The sequence below is a fragment of the Leopardus geoffroyi genome, chromosome B3, assembly GCF_018350155.1.
Source record: "Leopardus geoffroyi isolate Oge1 chromosome B3, O.geoffroyi_Oge1_pat1.0, whole genome shotgun sequence".
Classification (NCBI taxonomy): domain Eukaryota; kingdom Metazoa; phylum Chordata; class Mammalia; order Carnivora; family Felidae; genus Leopardus; species Leopardus geoffroyi.
In genome coordinates, this window is record NC_059337.1 from 134,748,173 (window position 1) to 134,763,974 (window position 15,802).

At 53.5% G+C, this 15,802-nt stretch overlaps 1 protein-coding gene across 4 annotated transcripts in view; it reads right to left on the reverse strand.

The window, feature by feature from the left end:
* CCDC88C (coiled-coil domain containing 88C) overlaps positions 1–15,802 on the reverse strand; it is a 129,330-nt gene that overhangs the window by 48,317 nt on the left and 65,211 nt on the right. For all 4 annotated transcript variants that reach the window (XM_045451882.1, XM_045451881.1, XM_045451880.1 and 1 more), the window contains 6 exons: positions 14,316–14,374; positions 13,352–13,435; positions 10,636–10,776; positions 10,195–10,379; positions 9,372–9,453; positions 8,842–9,000 (listed from right to left, as the gene is read on the reverse strand). In XM_045451882.1, coding sequence (XP_045307838.1) covers positions 8,842–9,000; positions 9,372–9,453; positions 10,195–10,379; positions 10,636–10,776; positions 13,352–13,435; positions 14,316–14,374 — 710 coding nt within the window. The remainder of the gene's footprint in view (positions 1–8,841; positions 9,001–9,371; positions 9,454–10,194; positions 10,380–10,635; positions 10,777–13,351; positions 13,436–14,315; positions 14,375–15,802) is intronic.

Consider the following 15,802-nt stretch of genomic DNA (forward strand, 5'->3'; position numbering starts at 1 on the left):
GCCTCGCTGAGTCCCATTTCTTTCTGTTTTAAAGTTGTTATTTTTGAGACAGCGAATGAGCACGGGTGCAAGTGGGGTGGGGGGAGGGGGAGGGGGAGGGAGAGGGAGAGGGAGAATCCCAAGCAGGCTCTGTGATGTCAGCACAGACCCCGATGCGGGGCTCAGAGAACTCATGAACCATGAAATCATGACCTGAGCTGAAATCAAGAATCGGATGTTTAACTGACTGAGCCCCCCAGGTGCCCCGAGCCCCGTTTCCTTAACAAGAAAGAGGTGGGGTTGACAAGTCTGTCCCGGATTCGAGGGCTGAGTCTAGTCCTGTAGACTCAACATTCACTTTGTAGTCAGGGTCCTGGGAACAGGTAGCTGTTGAGATCAGCTTTCGTTCCATACCCAGCTCCTATCTGAACTTGTCACATACGTACTCTTGGAAGAACAACAGTTCTCAGCAGTTTTCTGGAAATGGGGAGTCTCCGAGACAGGTCACAAACAAAAGGGAACCCCCAAAATAAGTGCTACCGGCCCCCTGTGTATTAGGCACAGGCTGGGTGTGGAACGTGATGGCCATTCCCTCGAAGACCCCCTTTGTGGGCGAGGGGCAGTGGGACTCTTGCTCCTGCACCAGACAGCCCAGCACACACGACGGAATTCGGCTCATTTGCTCCATTTCTCCTCCCTCTTTGTTATGGGGCTTCTTGGTTTCTCTTCTCCTCAGAGCCCTTCCGGCACCACTCAGGATCTTGGAGGGACAGTTTCCCAAAACGCCTTCACGGTGCGTGCAAACACACACATGTGGGAATGTGTCTGCAGAGTTTTCAAAGGCCTGCCCCCCTAACAACCGGGAAGCTCTTGCTTATCCACTACATGTGTGTCTTCCCTGCACTGAAGATTCTTGGTTGAGGGGGAAACCACGTGCCTTCCGGTCAGTGGTCACAGTTCTGATCAAAGCGTGGCAGCTGTGAAGGGTTTAAGACTCAGATTACCTAGACGTCCTCTCTCTGTCGGAGACCCTGTCTACTGTGCAGCTGGCCCTGCCCTGGGCACACCCTCTACCTCACTCGTCCCAACAGCCCCGAGAGGGAGGCAGGGACAGACCCTTTTTACAGATGAAGAGGCTTAAAGTAAGCCATGAGCCCCAAGTCACAAAGCCGCTGAGGGGCGAAGCTGGGACTTGAGCTCTGGCCAGAGAGGTCCAGACATGTGTTCTCTTCACCGCCCTCAGCTGACAACTCATCCTCAAGGGGCTCACGTGGGAAAGAGGCCCAGACCAGCCATAATGATGTGAGCCAGAGCACATGGGGGTGTCAAGCAGAAAGGAAGGCTGGCCCTTCCTCTTTGGCCACTGCCCCCACTGTTCACACCCTGAGTTCTAGCAGCTGCACCCACCAGTACTTTCCACCATCACCTCACTACTGGGCTCTCCGTGCCCACAGCACAGACTGCCCCTTCATCCTCACAACCAACTCCTGATCAGCCTTCAAAACCCAGCCTGAGTTGCCCCCTCTGAGAAATGCCTGCAAATTCACTCTGTCCTGCTTGCTGAACCAGGCACTTGGGCTCCCAGAGTGCCCTGGACACGCTGTCAGGCAATGTGGCCTGCCCTCCTGCCCCAGACCTTAAACTCCTCAGGGTAGGGCTGTTCCATTTCTGCCCTTGTGAGCCTCATAGATTTGTTCAATAACACTGTTGGCTGAAAACGGGTGGGCAGCAGGGGTGGGGTGGGATGGGTGGGGGGGAGTCAGGGCATGTGAGGTGGGCCCTCAAGGACTCAGCGACTTCCAACAGGCAGGGACGGATAAGAGTGTCCAGGAGTGAAACACAGTATGGAACAGGGTGATTTCTAACTACTATTCAACTATATCTCAATCCTCTGGCCTTATCAACCTCCACCACATATTAGGCAACAGAAGTACGTCAGCTTGTCTTGGACACCCCACGACCTCAGAAGGGAGGGACTAGAGCTGGGTGGAATTGTGCCCCAGCTCCTATGGCAAGCCGTGGGCTCAGCCCAGATGACTGAGAATCTGTATTCCTCCCCTCTGGGCAGCTGCCTGAAGCCAGCCTGCCCCCCGTAGACCTGACCTCAACTGAACCAGGAGGCTATTTAAAAGCCTGACCCAGCCCTGCGAACAGCTGAGGGGCCACATTTAGGGAGTCACGGGCCAGGTCTGATGGCTGGTCCCCAAGGGGCTAAAGAGCTGCCCCAGCTAATCTGTCGTGCTGACTGGGAGCAGTGACCGGGAATGTGGGCTGACAGGCTCCGATTCCCAGGCCTGCCAATGCGCTATTAGCCATGGGATGTGAAGCAAGTGAATGTCCCTCAACTGTGGATCCTTCCTTTCTGTGACGGGCACACAAGTAGGGCCGATACGGGATCAGACGCAGTAATGCTTGTCAAATACTCCGTGCACGGTGCCTGAGGCCCAGTGAGATAGGGGCATTCCCTCATGCCCCTGTGGTCAGCCCAGCACTCCCCAGGCATCCAGCCACCAAGCAACAGGCCAACACTCGTTTCCAGGGGGCCTCCCTGACCCCCAACAACCAAATGCCAGAGGTGCGGGGCAGGGGGAGGGGAGGCGGAATCAAACCAACCACTGGTTCCTCCCCGCTGCACTCAGATCGCAGTACCCAATGCATCTCTCCGGAACCTAGAGCAACAGAAAGCCAGTCCGGAGGTGTCCTCAGGACGGGGACAGGGGCACTCCACACCGGGCAGGTGGACCTCCTGCTCACTCAGCCAAGATCGCCCCCTCACTAAACTCCACCTGTTCGCCCCGTCCCACTGCCATCAGCTCGGCTCCCTAGAACACCTGCCCTTTCTTCACCTGCCTCCAGGAGTGTGGTGATCGGTACAAACATCAGGTTTGTCTGCCCTGTTTTTACCTATGTACCGAATTTTATCAGCACTCCTTAGAAGCCGTTAAGAAACATGGAGAAACACAAAGTCCCAAGTGTAAACAGACAATGAACGTCCCAGGTTCTTACTCAGTTCCCCGAATTTTAACGTTCCCCACTCACGACACGACATCCAAATTCCCACATGGACCACTGGAGGCGGGGCCTCCGTCTGCCCTTTCACGGTGTTGTCTGAGGCAGGGGCCACCATCACCCCCTCCTGAGCACCTGTTTCCCACCCCCACCCCCCCACACCGCTGTGTCTCTCTGTGAGTTCCCCCGCCTTTATTTCCTTCCCTGTCAAGGCAGAGGCCCTGCAGGCAGGCAGACACATTTCAATGCAACCTCCGTACTGACGGCAAAATGCAGACACTGTAAATCAATCCTCAGTTTTCTCCCATGAAAACATGTTTAGCAGTGGCTGCTGAACCCTGTGGGCCACCATGAGGCTTACACGTGGTGATGTAGTTGGAGCTTAACCATTCCTAGCATGCGGAAAAAGCTTCATAAATACAGTTATAACTGCTCTTTAACACCTTACTGTGCACCTACTCTGGGCCAGGCAGTTAAGTATTTTCAGCTTTTCAGGTCATAAATTTGTTACAACCATCCAACCCTGCAGGTGAACCAAACGCAGCCACAGAAAAATGTATGAACGGACGGATGCTGTTGTGCTCCAGTAAAATTTTATACTTACAAGGTGGACGGGGGGCCAGGTCTAACCCCTAGATGGACTGTAGTTTGGCCATCGCCAAGCTACACAACATGCTCGAAGTCAGTCAGGCACGGACCTGGGCTTCAAGGAACTCCCAGTGTGGGCAGGAAACAGGAAAACACACATCACAGCACCATGTGAGGAGCACTGCCCGGGGTCACATGAAGCACTGCCTGGGGCCTGCAGGAGGTGAAGTGCGAAGCAGAAGGCTGGGGGACGCGGAGGGATGTGGACAAGGACAGACAGAGGCAGAATGGCCAGTTTGGATACCCGTGGAAGACATCCTGTGTGTAGGCTGTGGGGTCACATGAGCAACGACAGACAAGGCCGGTAGGGCAGAGACCCTCACTCCCCCTTCCACCTGCCCTGGACAGTGGCAGGGACGTGCTGGCAGGTGGGAAAATGGGCTCTGGAGGATGGGGAGCATCTGGGGCTGGGTGGACTGATCATGAACCCAGCTCCTAATTGCCTTGCCAACAGCATTCCCCCCCCCCCCCCCGCCGCCCCCCGCCACTGTACGGTCAGCTCCCAGGGCTTGCTAGGATCAGCTCACTGGAAACCAGCTCCTATAGTGCACAATGCCCTTTTACAGAATACCCAGCAAGGGGGGTGGCAGCTAGGACTGTGTCCTGCTAGGTCTCTGCCTCTCAGACTGTTTACTTTGGGGCCAGCACTGCCTAGGAAGCCATAAATCCCACACAGGAGCAAGGACAAGGCCTGTCTTACCTCCACCCCACACAGATGCACATGGCACTGAAGCACCTGTCCTCTGCTGTTGGAAATTTCAGCCAAATCCAAATCACAGGACAAGAGGAACGTCCGGGCAGCCTCTCTGCCTCTGTCCTCCTCCAAGTCTCACTGGCAGCAGCGAGGAGGGACAAGTGCTTGCAAAGAAGCCAAGGACCACCCGGTGCACCGACCCCATGCTTCCTGCCGTTCCCAGGGATGGCCACACCACTCTCGTCCTGTAGTGTGAACCCTCACGTAAACTACACCGGGAGGCACGGAAAAGCTGCCAGAAGCTTCACAGTAAAACATGGAAATTTGTGGTCCATATTTTTCTAACCAAAATTAACTTTGCCCTTGTCCTGAACCCCAAGGCCTTTTATCTTTTCCTCCCATGAGGCACGAGCACACGCTGCCTCCCATGATAGGCGTTAATGTGTCTCTCAGCGGGGAGACTCGACAGGCTCTTAGGGAGGGCACCTGGGCCGCCTGCCACGCTCCTGCCACTCTCCGTGTCTGGAAGAGCGTCCCCCACAGGGTAGGTGTCCACAATGTGAGCTGGCACGAACGTGTCAATCCTGTTCCTCTCTCTGCCCTCCTGACCATCACACCTACCACTACCCCATTCTCCAAGAGAAAAAAGCTCTAGATTCTTCCCGTCCTTTTCTCCAGATCAAGTCTTTTTATTGCTGAGTGATGGGGTTTTCCCTGACTTGTGGGGTGATTACCAAGTGCCTTGTGTGTGCCAGGCCCTGGCCACGCCGTCATATTAAGACCTAGTCCCTGCGCTCAGGGGCTCGAGTTCCATACAAGCAGCCTCAGGCCAAGGTCCACCCACAGACTAGCCGTCAGCCTTGCCAACCCCACCTCTTGCAGAGAAAAGCCAGCAGTTGGAGGAAAGTACCCTGTTCATACGACTGTGGTCCTCACGCTTGGCCATGCTGAAAAACCATCTGCGAGAGAGCATTCAGAACACACATTTCTGGGGCCCAGGAATCTGCATTTTGAACAGGCATGCTGGACTCAGATACAGGTGGATACAGACCACCTCTTGAGAAATGGAGATCTAACACATGGGGCTGTTCAGTATTTTAAACTATTAAGCTGATGTTAATCATGTATGAGCTTATTCAAAAGGGTTAACATCCACTGCTATCTTTTTACCTTCCACCGCCCCCCTATATTTTATTATGGAAATTTTAAAGCCTACTAGAACGTTGAAATAAATATTCTGAACACCATACACATATCACCAGGATTCTGTAATTAGTGTTTTGCTATATTTGCCTTGTCACATATCCCCCCATCTCTCTGTTGTTAGTTTTTGGATGTGTAAACATCGTAATTGGGTCTTTCCCAATCTAAGGTTTTATCACATGCAGGTCAATCTCCATTCACAGACACATCTCTGCATGGTACTGCATACTTCTAATTACTTAGAAATTATTCAAGAATCTTGGGGTGAATCCCTTGGAGGTGTGCATCACTACACCCTGGAAAATCAGGTTTTATGTACAAAGCTGGGCAACGTTGTTTTCTGAAACACAAACATGGGCCCAAAAAACACACCCGTGCATCAAGGTAGTGCTTCTCCTTGACACAAAGCACCAGAAGGACTGAGCGGCCCAGGCCCGGGGCCCCTAAGTCTGGGGACAGGCAGCCCACCTCAATCCCTGCAGGCCCCAAGTACTACTGGCTCGCATCCCAAAGCAACCTGTCCTGAGGTCTCTAAGCAGCATTCGAGGTTAACTTCCAACATACCCCAGTGTGCCCTAGTAGGCAGCAGGCCAGGGGAAGCCTGCACAGGGGTCTGAGAAGGCAGGGGCTCTACTGCAGCCCAGCAGCAACAAGCTCTATAAACGCTGATCAAAGAAAACCCCAGATATGGGGCACCTGGGAGGCTCAGCAGGTTGAGCGTTCAGCTTTGGCTCAGGTCATGATCTCGAGGTTAGGGAGTTTGAGGGCCAAATCGGGCTCACTGCTATCAGTACAGAACCCGCTTCAGATCCTATGTCCCCCTCACTATGCCCCTTCCCTGCTTGCACGCTCCCAAAATTAAATAAATACTAAAAAAAAGAAAAAAAGAAAGAAAAAAGAAAAAAAAAACAACTCCGGATACAATTGTTTCAGCAAATGCTCATCCACCACCACCCATGGGCCAGACACTGGTCCAGATGCTGAGCACATACCCACGAACAAAGCAGAGTCCCCGTTCTGGGGCCCATGCCACTGGGAGTCACGGAAGCTGCAGCAGAATGGACCCTGGGCAGTCCATCCAACCTCCCCAAGCTTAGCTCGTCCTCAGGGCTGCTTTGAGAAATGAATGAGAACACACAGATGTTGCTCAAGTAACGCTCAGCAGCTTGCAGCCTTGTGGCCAGGAGAGGGAGGAAGCTCACCAGGCTGGAGATGGGCCCATCCTGGCTGAAAAGAGGGTGTATGGGTCCCAGGTGGGCCCATCTAGCTGGCAGACTTCCACAGCCCATGGCATCCTGTTGCCCCTTCTGGTCTGTTCCCCACCTGGCAACCCAAAATGTGCTTTCTGAAATCCAAACCACGCCATGCCCCTCACTAAAACGCTTCCTGAGGATGCCATGCACCTTCCATGGCTGGAGTCTTTGGCCCCCTCCAGACAGCGAGAAAGGCTGATGTGACTACTTGAGATCTAAGGATGAGCGCCCAAGTGCTCCTGCCCACTGAACCCTGTCATCAGGGGCATCCCAGCACAGCAAGACTCATCCTCTCTATAGTGGCCTGGACTCCGTGGACCACGCCCAATTCATCAGCCAGCATGGGCGGCAAAGGGTCTGCAAACCCATGCGTGTCCCTGCCTGCCCCAAAGTAAACACCTCATGCAGACACATACCATTTCTCTTGTGGTAAATAAAAATTAACGTAAAATTCAAGGCATTACCAAGCTCCCAGTAACTTTTCACTATGCAATTAATCAATATGAAAAATGTTGCTGTTACTACACAGAGGCATGAAATTTGAAAATTTGAGAAGTCTGAGAAAAGGGGGGTCCTGGGAGAAACCCTAAAAGTCGGGAAGCTCTGTGAATGCAGGGCATGCATCATCTTGGGTTTAGATCCCTAGCTGCTGGTGCAGGCCTTGGTACCACACAGGCCCTAAGTCACCGTGTCTGGATGACCGTGTGAGGCTGCCTGGACAGGGCCAGGGGTGCACACAGAGACAGAGACTGGATCCCGATGCCCACCTGCTCCATGGGACAGAACTGGGGTGAGGTGTGGGAGCCACACTCTGCCTGTGATCCCATCTGGGGGCTGCGGAAGGCCTGCACTGTTTAGAAGGGGCTGCTGGGGCAGCACTCTGGGGAAACGTGCAGGACCCCCCCAATTCTCTCAACTGTGGCATTTCTAGTAAGTGATAAAAGGCCCCGGTATATGCCCGTGTCCCAGAACCTGTCTGTGCTGGGGATTTATGCCTTTCAAATTCAGCGGGGCCAGTGGACCATTTCCAGGACAAAGCCAGAGGTGGTCTCCCACCCCCCACCTCTTGCACCCCAAAGCCACAGTACCAAAGGTGCCTTCTCTGCAGGAGGTAGGGCATCACATTCCTCGGGGAACAGACACTTCTCGGGTTACAAATGGGCCCGGCACCACAGCCTTCCCCACCACCTCCCATGGCCTGTGGGCAGGGCCTGCCTGTAGCAGCAGAGCGCGTCCGGGTGTTCAGCCAAACAGCCTTCCCCAAGCTGGCCTGCCAGCAGCATGGCTGGGAGAAGGATACCATGCCCCCCAGACCCATGTTTGGTACCCTCAAAAGCCTCCTGAATGGCAACTGGAAATCTTTCTTACCAAACAAGACCGGTAGGTACAGGCTGACATCCTGATTTCACCATCTCATTAAAACTACCTCCAGACCCCACCTTGGGATTGTTGATAGGGGCAAAGTCCCCAAATCCTTGGGAAAGTGGGTCCTGGAACCCGTGGCTGACATGAGGCAGTCAGGGCGAGCAGTTGAAGCACCGGTAACCCCACTTGGGTCTCGGTTTCCAGTCCCCCGTTAGCCCTGACGCCCTCCCCTGCATCCTCCCAGAACCTGGGGATCAGCGTGGGCTCCACGACTGAGGACTTCCTATGGGACTTGCCCGAGTGACAGGTATTTTTTGTCTTTCATCTGGAAAAACTCATGAAGTGGTATGATTATTTCCATTTTATGGACGAAGAAACTAATTCCCTGTAAGAGTTAGCCACAGAAACTGCAAGAAGTAGGAAAAAATTAATAAAAATCCACGAATTGAAGGTCATCACTGTGGCAGGAAGCAGGAAAAGGAAAAATCCTAAGAGGAGTCTGAGCTCTTCATTACAGAACCACGTTCCCACCCCGCCCTCACCCATGTGACACCTCTAGGTGGGCAAGGAGCTGAGGGAGGGAGCCTCCTGGGCCCACAGACAGGCTGAGGTGCAGGGAAAGCCTCGCCGTGGAGATCTCACAGCTCCCTTTCCCGGCCGGCGCGGGCGTGTTCTGGAAGGCGGGCTCACCTCCATGCGCGCCTTGTAGAAGTCCACGTCGTGCAGCTTCTCCCTGCAGCGCACGAGCTCCATCTCCAGCCTCTCCACGCGGTTCGCCTTCTCCCTCAGGGAGTCCAGCTCGTCGCGATAGGCACGGGCAGACCGGGCGTCAGCCGCCAGCTGGATGTTCTGGGGGGTGGGAAAAGGCAGGGGAAGCCAGCTTAGGGCCCCCCCTCCGGGGAGGGGAGAGGGGCCCAAGTCCCTGCAGTGCAGCCTTTCCGGGACATCCCAGGAGAAGTCGGGTCCGGGGGGCCCGGCAGGTTGGCGTGCAGGCCCCTGCGTGGGGTCCCCCACAGGCTGTCACGAAGACACAGGGTAGTCCCCCCACAGCAGTTCTCAGGACAGCTGGCTGTCAGGCAGCGTCGCTCTGAGCGGACAGAAACAGAGGCCTCTGCCGGAAGCTCCTGATGCTGGTTTCCTGAGCCTCTGGGCCACAGTCACTGCAGAGTCTCGGCCACTACCACCCCCTCCAGGACACACGCACAGGCCCTCCCGCTCACCTCCTGCTTGGCCTTCTGAAGCTCTAGCACCAGCTGGTCCACCTCATGCCTGGTGTCCACAAGCTGCTCGGTCTTCTCCTCCCTGGGGGCGATGTGGAGGAACGGAGCTGAGGAGCGTCCTCAGCCAGCACCCCGAGCAGCCCCCCACCTCATGAGACCACAGCAGGGAGCGGGACGGCGGCTTCTGGGAGGGTGGAGGGCAGTGTGCGTACGGGGCTTACAAAAATGTTCCTGACTTGCATTCTCTTCTGCTTTTAACTTTTCAAAGCCTGCTCTCAAACTCCACCCACCAGACACTGGGTTTCCCTGTGAGGGTGCGGGGCAGGGGGAGAGGTAAGGAGGCTCCCGCCACAGGTGCACTCCCCACTGCCAGGCAGGCAGGCTGTGAGGGGGAGGAGGGCAGCTCCCCAGACGGGGCACAGGGACATTCTCCTGCTGCAGGAAAAGAGGCGACAACAGGTTCACGGGGTGGCAGGGTGGGGTGGTGGGGTGGCGGCCTGGGGGTGGGGTGGGGTTGCATCCTCCCTCTAGCCAAGAAAACATGCCAGTAGGTGATCAGTCCTGCCCCAAACTGGACAAGTGTGGACAAGAGGCTATCTGCAGACCATCTGTAACCCGGGCCGGTTGGAGCCCTAAAGATCTGGTAGAACCCCTCCCCGTGCAGGCCCGGACAGGGAGGGGACTAGTCCACATTCAAACAGCGAGCGAGCCTGGGGCAGCGGGCTCTGGGGCCCGGGTCGGAAGGCTCCGGTTGGCCGCACCACACGACAGACCACCTGAAAGCAGAAAGCCAGCCCAGCCCGGGGGCCCCTGCAGGACTCACAGCTCCTGTCTCACACGGCGCAGCCTGGCCTTGGTGTCCGCCAGCTCCACGGCCAGGTGCTGCTTGTCCTCGCTGGAGAGGCTGCTGGTGGGGCTGGGGGTGGACTCGGCGCTGGAGGACCTGAGCGGGCTGGGCGGGTGCTGCGCCTGCAGGTAGTCCCGCTCCTGCGTCAGGTCCACAATCAGCTGCAGCAGGGCAAGGGGGGGGGGTGGGGGGAGAGCAGTCGCACCAGCGCGCCCCGCGCCCTGGCCCGACCATCGACAGACAAGGAGAAAGCAAGAGCAGAGGCCGGGTGTGGGGGAGAAACCACGAGGGAGGTGGCTCGAGTTTGTAGGAAGGGCTGGAATATTCGGTGGGACAAGGAGTGCGTGAATGGGGGCAGGGCCCCGAGCTCGGCGTTTCTACGGACTTCTCCTCCCGCAGGTGTGTGCGGCCACGCACCTCCGTGCACTCGTCACGCTCATCTATGAGCCTCCTGAGGTGAAACACCATGTTCCTTGAGAGGGCCTCCAGCTCCTCCGGGGCCACGTCCGGGAGTTCCAGCCACTGCAGGTCAAACACGTTCTCCTGGTTGTGGGTCACCTGTGGGCACACAGGCAGGCGCTGCAGAGGCCGGCAGGGAGCATCCGCCTCCCCGCGCTAGGCCGGGTGGCGGGGTCGTGGCTGACACGTCCCACTGACATTATCAACCCGTCACTGACACATCTACTGCACCAAGGGGGCCGCATGAGTAAGTGCAAACCCCCTTCAACCAAGCTCTGGTGCAAAACACTCCTGCTTTCAACACCGGCTCAGATAACACCTGGAGTCTTAGATTTTTTTTTTTAATGTTTATTTTTGAGAGAGACAGAGACAGAGACAGAGGATGAGCGGGGGAGAGGCAGAGAGAGAGGGAGACACAGAATCCGAAGCAGGCTCTAGGCTCCAAGCTGTCAGCACAGAGGCCAACATGGGGCTCAAACTCAGGAACCGTGAGATCATGACCTGGGCCGAAGTCAGACGCTTAGCTTAACCGACTGAACCACCCAGGCGGGCCAAGCACCTGGATTCTTTAATGCCAGAAAGCTCTCCTACAATACAGTATTCCCCTAAACAGTCCTCAGATACGGTTGTTGTAAGCTGTCAATTTACAACTCAAGAAAGGGAAGCCTCAGGGGCTGGGAGGGTCCCTCAGGAGGGGGACCCTGTGTTACTACTTCAAATCCAATGTGAATACGGCAAATGTTACATAAAAGTCTTATGTCAGAATGTGGGGCACATAACAATCTTATTTCGGGGGAAGATATTTCATAATCTAAAACAATTTTCAGTAAGCCCGAATCTCATTCCTCACGTAAAATCATCTGGTTTTTCCCTTTCCGCCAGGTGTGAGCGGAGACCCACAGCGATGTCCGCACACAGCAGCCTCTCCATGGATCGTGACAGTCTGACCTTCTCACCACCCTCCAGCCCCAGACCTACCGAGGGGGCAGGTGATCTATTTGGAGCACCTGATATATCAGCTCAGTTTGGGAAGTGAAGTATTCGCGTACTTAGGCCTCAACAAGGGAAAACAGAAAGAAGCCCGAGCTAGCCGCTCAGTGAGGCGCACCAAAAGAAGTTCTTAAATTTTTCAGAGCAGTAAACAGAAACAGAAGATGTTGAACAAAACAAAAGACAGGGCCCTTTAGTTTCTCAAAAGGCCTTTCTTACCTCTCCCCTCCTGACAAAGGAAAAGCTAAGATTCAGCTGATCCTGAGCAATCAGGAGAACCTTATCCCATGGTACAGGGTACCTTAAACTCTCAGAACTGGGAGCACAGGCTGGATGGGTGCTAGGTCTGCCCACAGAGGAGAAAAGGGGAGCAGGGGCTCAACCCCAGTGCACATCAGTCACCCTAACCCTAACCCTCATCCCCTAGTTCTGACTCAGCAGGCCTCTTGTGGGGTCTGGACACTGAACGTTCAAGCAGCACCCAACTAATTGTGAAGCCCAGTCCCCATAGCCAGCCACCAAATGACATGCATGCAAGACTCCTTTTTGGCCACATTTGACCTTCTCTTTCTCTGATATTCTGCTGTCTGAGCAGGAAAGGTGGTCAGTGGCAACAAACAAACAAATAAACACTGCTGGCCTCAAGGACCCAGTCCCCGGATAAATACAATTTTCAAATTAAAAGCAGAATGGTTCTTAGGCTAACAGCTGGTCTGCCCCTGATAAAGATGGCTGAGAATATCTGTGACACTACTGACTTTCCCTGATGGACCCCCTACCGGCCAAGAGCTGCATCTGTCTCCTGCTTCAAATCCCACCTCAGAACTCATGCCCCCAACGCCCCGACAGTGCCCTGGGCAGCTGTGGAAGCCTGGGAGCCCAGGAGCAGCCTGTCCCTGGTGCCAGCAGTGGGAGCTCTGCCTTCACTGACCCTGTCAGTTATATACCTGCTCCTACGAGCTCCTGGTTATGTCTTTTATATTTAATACAGCTGTCCAATTACACTGAAGGCTGAACCTTAAGTCCTGAGGTAATTGAAGAATTGTGGTGTAAGGGTGGGGTGGAGATCAGGGAAGAAAATTTTCAGGTGAGCACCTGCCTCTCTCTACAGGCTCATTTTCCAGGGAAACCCCCTCCCACCAAGGTCAATGGCAGAGAGGCTGCTCTCAGTGCAGAGCCCTCCTGACCCCATCCCGGACGCTGGGTCTCTGGAGACAGCCCTCTGGGACTTGCTGGTTTTTAACTTCCCAAGTGGCGGCGGCTTGTCTCTCTGCCATATTACTGACAGAAGCAGAGAATCTCTTTCTATAAAGATCAACCATTCAAAACAGGGTGACATTTGCCAGAATACATTTTCAGGGTCTGCAAATCAAATTCTGAGCCTACATCACTTGACAGCTCTTAAAAATAGTCTGAGTCCATATTAGGCAAGAAGAGGAGGCAAAAGATGACTTGATTGAGGGCTTAAAAAAATTTTTTTAATTTTTACCCCATTTTATTTTAGCTCGCTGATGGTTACCTTTCCAAATAGAATACATTTGTCTGTGGTGTCTGAAACCTAAGATCAGCAAGAATATTGATGGGTGACATATTCTTCAAACTTTTCACCGGTGGAGACTGCCCATCTCCTGGCCACCACAGGAGCGGCGGTCCACAGCCACACCCCACAAAGCCACACACCTACCTCCTGTATATGGGCCACGATCCCGGCTTGGGTCTCAATGTCCAGCTGTTTGATTCTTTCAATAAATTCCTCTTTCCTCTCACACTGTGGAGGGTTACAGGTGTTAATGGAAGGATTCTGTGAGGGCAACCTGGGGCCACCATGCTACAGAAGTACAAACTATCCACCCAAGCCCTGGCTTTCTCCTTTATACCCCAGAATGCTCTTGTCCCCTTACCAGCCCTTACACTGAGGTTTCTCTAGAAGTTGCTCTGACTACCTAGATCAGACCTATAGCAGATTTTTAAAAAGCACATCCCAGACTGCAAACACTGGCGGTAGAACGCTGAAATCTGCACTGTATTATTTTAAGTAGGTTTCATGTCCAACGTGGGGTTTGGACTCAGAACCCTGAGATCAAGACCTGAGCTGAGATCAAGAGTCAAATGCTTAACCCACTGAGCCACCCAGGAGCCCCTGAAATGTGCACTTTGGACAATCTCTCCAGATGCTTCCTAAACCGGTAAAGAACAAGAACACCTGGTCTAGGCCAGGGGCTGGCAAACTTCATTGGTAAAAGGCCAGATGGTTTAAAAAAAAAAAAAAAAAAAATTCTCAGACCCAGTGGGCCACGCCCCACAGATAATATGTAAAGGAATCAGCATGGCCGTGTTCCCATAAAACTTCATTTACAAAAACAGGTGGCAGGTCAATTTGGCCCCCAGGCTGCAGTCTACTAATCTTGTTCTAGATGTTCCCATACAGGGCAGTCTACTCATGGCGTCTTGGTCCGTGGGATCCCCACCTGCTCTCTTGCACAGGGTGCTCTGTGTGAGAAATCAGTGCCATCCAAGATGGTGGCCACTGTCTCTCAGGCAACCAATGGTTTCACTCCCACCTCAATTCAGGGGGCGTTTGATCCGCACAACTCCAAACACAAGATGGCTAAGAGCAGGCCCTCCTCACTGCATGCCCGGATCCCTACCTGGACGGCACAGCCCAGCACCAGCAGCAGCACCTTCTTTATTTCTTCCATGCTCTTCCCTAAACCAAAAGAGCAAGATAAATGTAACTAAGCTCAACTGTTCATAAAATTTCACCACTGATCTGCATGTGCTGTAGGGGAGGCGGGGGTGGAGGGGATCAAGCTAGAAAGCTAGAGAAAAAGTACTCTTTCAACCCAGCGATATCCATGTAGGTGTGCACAGTCCATCTGTTTTCTATGTATGGGTTTATTTGTTTTGAACCAAATGAGAATCCCATATATGACTATTTGTGGCCCTTTTCCATTCAGATAGCATAAATATCCTCTCATGATAACGAAGGAACTTCAGAACCAGCAGCTCTTTTCAGTGTGTGGGAAGCAAAGTACAATGGGAGAGAGTAATCCCCACGGGAAATACGGAGTCCTCCAAAACACGGCCGTACGCAACTTTACTTTTCCACCATGCAAAGAACGTCCAGGAGCCAGAGAAACAAACCGCCACACTCACAGCCTGGCTTCACATTATGGACTGTTTATGCATCGGTTCGGTTCCCCCCCCCACACACACACATTTGACTAGAATACTCTAAAGCAAATCCCTAACATACATGCGGCATTTTTGATGGTCTCATCTTTACTTTGTACAAAGACCACAAACTTATTCAACCAATCTTCTTGGAGAGGTTCAAGTTTTTGATACTCTAATCTAAATAATGTGATAGAGAACATCTTAGTGGCTAATTCTTTATTCACATACTTACATCTTTCATTAAAAAAAAAACTTTTGTTTAAAGTTTATTGGGGGGGGGGGAGGGAGAGAGGGAGAGAATCCCAAGCAGGTATGATGCTGTCAGTATGGAGCCTGACGCGGGGCTCGATCTCATTTTTTTATGAAATTTATTGTCAAACTGGTTTCCATACAACACCCAGTGCTCATCCCAACAGGTGCCCTCCATCAGCTGAAAAATTCTACAGGATTCTCCCTTTCTCATTATATCCTCTTCTGTTTGGGGGAAAAGGGACATGCCACATATAGCCTGGTTTTCTTGACAGACTTACCAGCATGAGCTCACCCTGTGCAAAAATGGCCCCAGGTATCCCCAACACCTGCTAGGATAAACAAACCAAACCTGGGTCCCAGGAACTAGTGTGGTTCATTCCAGGTCCCTGGGTGTAAGGTGGGTGTGGAGTGACATGCGATCTTGTCCTAATATTTCTCAACGGAAAAGTGTCTCAAAATAGCTTTTCCCTGACATCGTGGTGGAGTCTCAGATGTGGGGGGCTGGACATTCGTTCAGTCAAAACCGAACACCCCTTCCTACCTTCCAGCCTGAAGGTGGGCAGGAGGGGCTGGCGAGCTGGACCACAGGGACCCTTCCAAGCACTCAGATTCCACAGCCTTAACACACTTAGCTTTGATGGCACTGTACATCAATGTACTGGGCTAAGGCCCTTCTCTTTGCTAGTAAGGTGCACAACTTCATCAG